Genomic DNA, 9594 nt, shown 5'->3' on the forward strand with positions numbered 1-9594 from the left:
CACATTCTCCAACATGTGACTGTTCTTGTAGGAATAAGCTCATTCTATTCATTCTTGATCACTGTCATCCCTCCTTTCTTGGGGACTACCTGCACAGGACTTACCCAAGGACTGTCAGAAATAGGGTAAATAATACCTGCTTCCCATAATTTTATTACCTCTTTTTGGACCACCTCTTTCATGGTTGGGTTAAGTCTCCTTTGTGGTTGCACAACTGGTTTAGCATCATCTTCAAGGAGGATCTTGTGCATACACTTGGTTGGACTAATCCCCTTCAAGTCACTAATGGTCCACCCAAGAGCTGTTTTATGGCTCCTGAGCACTGAAATAAGCACTTCTTCCTCTTTAGGCTTCAGGGAAGAGCTAATAATCACTGGATATGAATCCTTTTCACCCAAGAACACATATTTCAGAGAAGGAGGTAAAGGTTTGAGCTCAAGCTTGGGGGCTTCCTCCTCTTCTTTAGGCGTGTGAACCACAGCCTTATGGGGTGGTGAATCATCAACTTCAACTAATTCATACTCAAAAATGGGATCCAAAATATCGTCAAGCACCTCAGCTTCCAGTACCTCTTGAACAAGTGGTTCAATAACATCTATTTTCATACACCTTTCAGAATCATTAAGGTGCTTAAGAGCTTCAAAAACATTAAGGACCACCTGTTCTTCATTGACCCTCAGGGTTAATTCACCCTTTTGCACATCAATCAGAGCTCTACCTGTAGCTAAAAAGGGTCTACCAAGTATAATAGAGGATTTTACCTCCTCTTCCATGTCTAATATAACAAAATCATAGGAAAAATAAATGGTCCTATTTTAACAAGTAAATCCTCAACAACACCCACAGGTAATTTAATAGAAAGATCAGCAAGTTGAAGAGAAATACGAGTGGGTTTTACCTCCTCAATTTGAAGCTTTTTCATCACTGAAAGTGGCATGAGATTGATGCTAGCTCCAAGATCACATAAAGCTCTCTGAATGGTGACATCTCCAATGGTGCAAGGAATGACAAAGCTCCCTGGGTCTGGCATCTTCTCAGGAAGGTTGTGTTGAATAATGGCACTACATTCCTTGGTTAACACCACTGTTTCTTGTTCCTTCCAATTCTTCTTGTGGGTCAACAACTCTTTCATAAATTTAGCATAGAGTGGCATTTGCTCAAGAGCCTCTGCAAAAGGAATGTTGATCTGAAGTTTCTTGAAGACATCTAAAAATTTAGAGAATTGCTTTTCCTTGGAAACCTTCTGAAGCCTCTGAGGATATGGCATTTTTGGCTTGTATTCAGGAGTCTTTGGCAATGTAGGATATGTGTCAAGAGAGTCAGGGAACAGGTTGTCTGCACGCTTTGGAGGGGCGTGCTCCACTTCTTCCTTCTTCTCCTCTGGAGCTTTCTTTTCAACTAGCTCTTCATTGGCCTTTGTCTCAGATCCAGCTGTTTTACCACTTCTCAATTGAATAACCTTGCAATCTTTTCTTGGGTTCACCACTGTGTCACCTGAAAATGTACTTGCAGACCTCTCAGATATTTGCTTGCTTAGTTGGCCCATTTGCACCTCTAAGTTTCTAATGGAGGCTCTGGTTTCCTGTATAAAACTTTTCATCATCTCCCAATTAGAATCTTCTTGGGATTTAGAATTTGCCTGTTGAGGTGGTTGTTGTTGCTGAGACTGAAATTGGCAGTTATTGTAATTGTTCTGTTGGAAGCCACCCTGAGAATTATTGTTGAAGTTTTGAGGTCTCTGAGATTGGTCCCTCCTCTTAAAATTTGGGTGATTTCTCCACCCCTAATTGTATGTCTTAGAATATGGATCATTGTTGGAATTTCTAGGACCACTCCCCATGTAATTGACCTATTCAGAAGATGATTGAGCATAATCATAAATATCATTTTGCACAAAATTACCTGTCATGTCATAAGAGAGCTCTTGAGGTGGATTTTGGGTGTTGATAGCTGAGACTTGCATTTCATCCATCTACTGAGTAAGTAGATTTATTTGCTGAGACATAAGCTTGTTCTGAGCAAGAATAGCATTAAGAGCTTCTGCTTCCATAACACCCTTCTTCTGAGGAGCCTCAGAGTTCACAGAATTCATGTTAGATGAGTATAAATATTGGTTGCTAGCAACCAATTCAATCAACTCAATAGTCTCCTCCGGTGTCTTCTTCTTGTGCAATGAACCTCCTGTAGAATTATCCAAGCACATCTTGGACATTTCACCCAAGCCTTCAAAAAAGATATCTAGTTAGGTCCATTTGGAGAACATGTCCAGAGGGCATTACCTAGTCAGTAGCTTGTACCTCTCCCAAGCTTCATAAAGAGTTTCACCATCCTTCTGCCTGAAGGTCTGAACCTCCACCCTAAGCTTAGTCAGCTTCTTTGGTGGGAAAAATTTAGTGGAAACTCAGTAACAACCTTGTCCCAAGTGTCCAAGCTCTCCTTGGGTTGTGAATTTAGCCATAGCTTTGCTCCATCCCTTAGAGCAAACGGGAAGAGCATGAGTTTGTATACCTCTGGGTACACTTCATTTGTCTTCACAGTATCACAAATCTGCAGAAAATTAGAGATAAATTGATTTGGGTCTTCGTGGGAAAGACCATGATACTGTCAGTTTTGTTGCACCAAGGTGACCAATTGTGGCTTCAACTCAAAGTTGTTCGCAGCTATAAAAGGTACCACAATGCTTTTTCCATAAAGGTCTGCAGTAGGAGCAGAGTAAGAGCCAAGCATTCTCCTTTGTTGATCATCCCCATTCGGATTTGCCACATTGGTATTAACAGCATTATTAGGATCCATAGTGGATTCTGCAGCCTTGTTAAGTCTTGCTTGTTGCAAACGCCACCTGAAAGTTTTCAGGTTCAGGATCAAAGTCTAAAAGAGGTTCCTTGTCTCTGTTCCTGCGCATAAACAAATAGAAAACAAGAAAAGATGGGAATCTCTACGTCAGAGTGCATAGAATTCCCAATGAGGTAACCTGTCTAAAAGAAATAAAATAAATATACTAAATAGAATAAATAGAATAAAAATTCGAAATTAACAAGAAAAATAAACAGGAAAAATTGAAATAAAAATAACTAGGGGACACCAAACTTAACTTCAAAAATTAAGGAAAAATATTAGTGCTATTTAATTTATTTAAAAAAAAAATTTTCAAAAATATTAAGCAAAATTGAAATAAAATTAAAACTAAAACGCCTAATCTAAGAAATTAAACAACTAACAGTTGTTAATCACTATCAATCCCTGGCAACGGCGTCAAAAACTTGGTGCGGAATTTATAACCACAAACTAATCGGCAAGTGCACCGGGTCGTACCAAGTAATACCTCAGGTGAGTGAGGGTCGATCCCACGAGGATTGATGGACTAAGAAACAATGGTTAAGTGATTTACTTAGTTAGACAAACAGAAAATAGTGTTTGAGAGTTCAAAAAGCATTAAACAGAAGACAGCCAAATAAATAAGTTGGGAATAAAATATGGAGAAGGCAGTTAAGGCTTCAGAGTTATCTATTTTCTGGATTGACTTCTCTTACTAACTATTTTAATCATGCAAGATTTAATTCATGGCAAACTATATGTGACTAGACCCTAATTCCTTAGACCTTTCTAGTCTCCTCTAAAATTCATCAACCGCCAATTCCTTGGTCACTTAATTCCAATTAGAGGGTGAAGTTTAATTCCAGTTTATATGCCACAGAAATTCTAATTACCCAAATATAAGAGGATTATATATCACATATCCTGTTAAGTCCAGATAATTAGAATTTAGGAGAATATATTTTCAAGCTGTTGTTCAAGTAAAGAGCTTTTCCAAGTTATACAAGAACTCAATTAGAAAAAGGGTCATACTTCCGTTCCACCCAAATTCATAAGATAAAGAACGAAAATAATTATTGAAATATAAATCAATACATGAATTAAAATAGAAAAATAATAATATCAATCCATACAATAGACAGAGCTCCTAACCTTAACAATGGAGGTTTAGTTGCTCATGGTTCAGAGAGAAAAATAAGGATTGTAAATTGGGCTAAGGTAGAATGAAAAGTTAACTAATTGGAATCCCCAGAAGGGAAGTTTCATTTCCCTTTTATATCTAATCCTAATTAATTTAAAATCTATTTTCTAAAACCAAAATAATATCTTTTCCTATTTTAAAATAAAAATTAAAGTTTAAATCAGAATTAATAGGAATCAACGTTTTCTGCATTACGCACTTGTCACACGTACGCGTCAGTCATGCGTATGCGTCGATGGTCTTCTTCGCATGTCACGCGTACGCGTCAGGTACGCGCACGCGTCGCTGAGCAACTTCGCTTTTCACGCGTACGCGTCAGGTACGTGCACGCGTCGCCATGGAAAGCTCCAAATCACGCGCACAAGTTAGGTACGCGCACGCGTCACTTTTTGCTATCATCTCCTTTAATTCTTGTGCTGATTCCATTTGTGCAAGCTTCCTCTCCATCCTTTAGTCCATTCATGCTCTATATGGCCTTCTTCTCTTTTTCTGTGGAAGCTCCATCAAATCCAACTGAATGCTACCTAAAATAAAAAGAATTGCACAAGACTCAAAAGTAGCATCCATAGTGGCTAAAATATAATTAATTCTTAATTAAACTCAACAATTTAAATGCAAATTCACTAGGAAAAGATAGGAAAGATGCTCACGCATCAACTGATCACCTTGATATCGATTGTTTGGTGTAGACAAGAACCCTAATGGCCACTCGCGGACGAGGTCGAGCACGTTCACGAGAAAGTAGGAGCGAACAACCGGTCGACAACCATGCCAAATTTATAGCGACTATGGCAAATCTTGCAAATACCATGGAGGCTAATGCTGCTGTGACTCTGCAAGCTGTGCAGAGGTTAGGCCAACCGGCGGGGAACGGAAATGGGAATGGTGAAGGGAATGCTAATGATAATGCTGAGGGAAACGGCAATAACACGGGAGGTGTTCCGATGACCTTGGTGACGTTTCTCAAGGTTCATCCGCCAATTTTCTGAGGATCAACCAATCCTACCGAAGTGGACAACTGGTCTCAAGCCATGGAGCATGCTTTACAGACGCAGCATGTTCCAAATAACCAATACGTAGAATTTGCCACTTATCAGCTTGCGGGAAAGGCCCAGCACTGGTGTTAAGCAGAGTGCCGATTGCTACAGCTTCAGAACGCTGATATTCCGTGGGATGTGTTCCAAACGGCCTTCTACAAGAAATACTTTCCTGAGCCTGCAAGGGAAGCGAAGGAGATGGAACTAATGCAGTTGAAGCAAGGTTCCTTGTCAGTGGCAGACTACACAAGCAAGTTTAAGGAGCTTTGTAGGTTTTCTAGGTTAAGTCAGGGTGCCCTGGAGACCTACGAGAGTTGGAAGTGTATCAAGTACCAAAGAGGCTTGAAGGACAACATTATGACTACTGTGGCTCCAATGGAGATTCGTACTTTTTCTGACTTGGTGAACAAGGCGAGAGTGATGGAAGAGTATGCCAAGACCGTAGCTTCATCCAAGGAAACTCACGGAGGGAGTTCTAGTAAGGGACGTGGCAAGTATTTCCATCCGAGGGTTCAAAGTTTCAAGAGAGAAGGATATGCGCCTCAAGATCAAGGAGGCTTCAGAAAGAACACTCAGGATCAGTTTCAGCGTGGCAAAGGAAGAGGAAATCAAAGTAAAAATTATCCAGATTTGACTTGTGTGCGTTGTGGACGTTTTCATCCATATGACTCATGCAAGATTGGTTTAGGTGGTTGCTTCAACTGTGGATTGCCTGGCCACATTGCGAGGGATTGCACTCGTGGGAGGAACCCAAATACGGGTCAAGGTTAGCACCAAGGTCGAGTGTTTGCTGTGAACGCCAAGGATGCTTCTAAAGCGGATCCTTTGATAAGAGGTATATGTCTAATTGGTGACAAAACATTAATTGCATTATATGATACTGGAGATTCGTATTTGTTTATTTCATATGCTAAAATTGAGGAATTAGGTTTGAAAGTATCAGAGTTAGCATTTGATCTGCATGTGCATACTCCGCATCATACGGTTATAACTAGGTCAGGATATAGGCAAGTAGGTTTCAAGCTTAAGGGTAGAGACTTCGTGCATGACTTGATCTAATTACCAATGGTTGGATTGGAGATGATTTTGGGGTTTGATTGGTTCTAGAAAAATCAGGTTTTGTTGGATTATTTTGAACGGTCAATTCAGTTTATGTCGGAAGGAGAGAAGGGAGCAGTGATAGCTGAGGGTTACTATATGAACTCGGTGATGGTGCACTGTAGTGGGAAAAGTAAAAATAATAACCTCTTACTATTACACTTGGGAAAAATTCAACAAGGATAGAACTTTCGATTAATCTTCTCCTGGTCAAGGCTTCTTTATTTCAATTACCCAAAATCTCTCGTTAATTTTCATTGCTTTAATTAATAATTATTTTATTTTCCCGTTCTCTAACTCTAAAATTTCTCAGAAAATTCCTGACCAATAAATTGCACTCTTTTGTCAACTCGTTGGGAGACGACCTGGGAATTCTACTCCCAGTAATTTATTCTTAATTTGTGTCAACTCTTTTTAAATTGATAAGCGGAATTTTTGTCGGTTAAGAACTGTACTTGCAATGCTATTTTCACTATAAATTCTTAATCAGCAATTTTCCGCCCGTCAGCCTTCTATAGGAAGTCTTTTCCTGAGTCTGCAAGGGAAGCAAAGGAGATGGAACTTATGCAGCTGAAGCAAGGTTCCTTGTGTGTGGCAGACTACACAGCAAATTTGAGGAGCTTTGTAGGTTTTCTCGGGTGTGTCAGGGTGCCCCGGAGACCTACGAGAGTTGGAAGTGTATCAAGTACCAGAGGGCTTAAAGGATAGCATTATGACTGCTGTGGCTCCTATGGAGATTCGTGTCTTCTCTGAGTTGGTGAACAAGGCGAGAGTGGTGGAAGAATATGCGAAAACGGTAGCTTCGTCCAAGGAAACTCACGAAGGAAGCTCTAGTTGGAGACGTGGCAAGTATTTTCATCCAAGGGGTCAGAGTTTCAAGAGAGGAGGATATGCGCCTCAAGGGCAAGGAGGCTTCAGAAAGAACACTCAAAATAAGTTTCAGTATGCCAAAGGGAGAGGAAATCAAAGTAAGATTTCTCTGGATTTGACTTGTGTGCGTTGTGGGCATTTTCATCCATATGACTCATGCAAGATTGGTTTAGGTGGTTGCTTCAACTATGGCTTGCCTAGTCACTTTGCGAGGGATTGCACTCGTGGGAAGAACCCAAATGCGGGTCAAAGTCAGCATCAGGGGCCAGTGTTTGCTGTGAACGCCAAGGATGCTTCTAAGGAGGATCCGTTGATGAGAGGTAACTGTTTAATTGGTGATAAAGTCTTGATTGCATTGTATGATACTGGAGCTTCGCATTCGTTTATTTTATTTGCTAAGGTTGAGGAACTAGGCTTGAAAGTGTCAGAGTCAGCATTGGATCTGCATGTACATACTCCGTATCAGACAGTTATGACTAAGTCAGGTTGTAGGCAAGTAGGTTTCAAGCTTGAGGGTAGAGTCTTTGTGCATGATTTGATCTGTTTACCAATGGTTGGGTTGGAGATAATTTTGAGATTTGATTGGTTGTTGAAGAACCGAGTTTTGTTTGATTACTTTGAGTGGTCAATTCGGTTTATCCCAGAAGGAGAAAGTAGAGCAGTGATAGCTGAGGGTTACTACCTGAACTCGGTAATGGTGCATTGTAGTGGGGAAAAGTGTCAGGGTTATATTCTGTTGGCTGCGAATACGTTAGGTGATAATAAGAAACTAGATCAAATTTCGGTAGTTAGAGACTTTCTGGAGGTGTTCCCAGAAGATATCCCTGAGTTCCCACCTCAAAGGGAAATTGAATTTGCAATTGAATTGGTGCCGAGAGCTGGACCAGTATCGATTGCACCGTGTAGAATGGCTCTGATAGAGCTAGCTGAACTAAAGGCTCAGTTGGAAGAGCTTCTGAATAAGAGGTTTATTCGACCGAGTGTATCTCCGTGGGGAGCGCCAGTTTTATTGGTGAAGAAGAAGGACGGAGGAATGCGACTGTGTGTGGATTACCGACAGTTGAACAAAGTAACTATGAAGAACAAATACCCGCTGCCAAGGATAGATGACTTGATGGATCAACTGCATGGAGCCGGAGTGTTTTCCAAGATTGATTTGAGATCCGGTTACCACCAAATAAGGGTGAAGGAGGATGATATTCTTAAAACAGCGTTTAGGACGTGCTATGGACACTACAAGTTTGCGGTGATGTCCTTTGGGTTAACGAATGCACCTGCTGTTTTCATGGATTACATGAACAGAGTCTTTCGTTCCTCTTTGGACAAATTCATGGTGGTTTTCATAGACGACATCTTAGTTTACTCTAAGACGGCAAAGGAGCATAAGGAACACTTGAGGATTGTGTTGCAAATCTTAAAGGAGCGGAAATCGTATGCTAAGTTGTCAAAGTGCGAGTTCTGGAAGGAGGAAGTAAAGTTCTTAGGTCACGTGGTGAGCAAAGGGGGAATAGCGGTGGATTCTTCTAAGGTAGAAGCAGTGATGGAATGGGAAAGGCCAACGACAGTGACGGAAGTCCGAAGTTTCTTGGGTTTTGCTGGATATTACCGGAGATTCATTGAAGGATTCTCCCGGATTGTATTGCCAATGATGAAGTTGACAAGGAAGGAAGTGCCTTTTGTATGGACGTCCGAGTGTGAAGAAAGTTTTCAGACTTTGAAGCAGAAGTTAACTTCAGCACCTATTTTAATCTTGCCGGAACCGCATGAACCGTTCAAAGTATATTGTGATGCTTCTTTGAAGGGTTTGGGTTGCGTGTCGATGCAACACCAGAATGTGGTGGCTTACGCATCGCGTCAGCTGAGACCGCATGAGGTAAATTACCCCACTCATGATTTGGAATTAGCGGCAATTGTGTTTGCCTTAAAGATTTGGAGACACCACTTGTATGGAGTGAGGTTTAGCGTCTTTTCTGATCATAAGAGTCTCAAGTACATCTTTGATTAGAAAGAGCTTAATATGCGTCAACGGAGATGGATGGAGTTGCTTAAGGACTACGATTTTGAACTGAGTTATCACCCTGGAAAGGCGAATGTGGTAGCAGACACTTTGAGTCGGAAATCTTTAATCGTAGCTTGGATGAGGATCAAAGAAGAGGAGTTAGTGGATAAGTTCGTGGATCTTAAGCTAGATATTGGTGAAGTTGCTGGAAATGATTGCTTGAATTAGTTGCAGATCTCGAGTACCTTTAAGACGGAGATTCAGAAGGCTCAGAAAGATGAGCAAAAGCTTCAATAGTTATTTCAACCAGTTGGTGATAAGAGGTATGAAGAATTCACTACGGATGGTGAAGGATTATGGAGATACAAGGGAAGAATTTGTATACCGGATGTCGGGAGTTTGAGACAAGACTTATTGTCGGAAGCTCATAACAGTGGGTTTTCCATTCATCCCGGAAGTACGAAGATTTATTATGACTTAAAGAAGATGTTTTGGTGGCCTAGGATGAAAGGTGATGTAGCTACAGTAGTATCTAAGTGCCTGACATGTCAGAAGGTCAAGATAGAGCATCAGAA

At 40.8% G+C, this 9594-nt stretch overlaps 1 protein-coding gene across 1 annotated transcript; it reads left to right on the forward strand.

Moving 5' to 3' along the window:
- LOC107636426 lies at positions 4804-9247 on the forward strand. Its single transcript, XM_021122427.1, has 5 exons — positions 4804-4983; positions 5164-5818; positions 6798-7516; positions 7616-8893; positions 9026-9247. The coding sequence occupies exons 1-5, from the start codon at positions 4804-4806 to the stop codon at positions 9245-9247; spliced, it is 3054 nt and encodes a 1017-aa protein (XP_020978086.1).

This window comes from Arachis ipaensis, chromosome B04, assembly GCF_000816755.2.
Source record: "Arachis ipaensis cultivar K30076 chromosome B04, Araip1.1, whole genome shotgun sequence".
NCBI classification, from domain to species: Eukaryota; Viridiplantae; Streptophyta; class Magnoliopsida; order Fabales; family Fabaceae; genus Arachis; species Arachis ipaensis.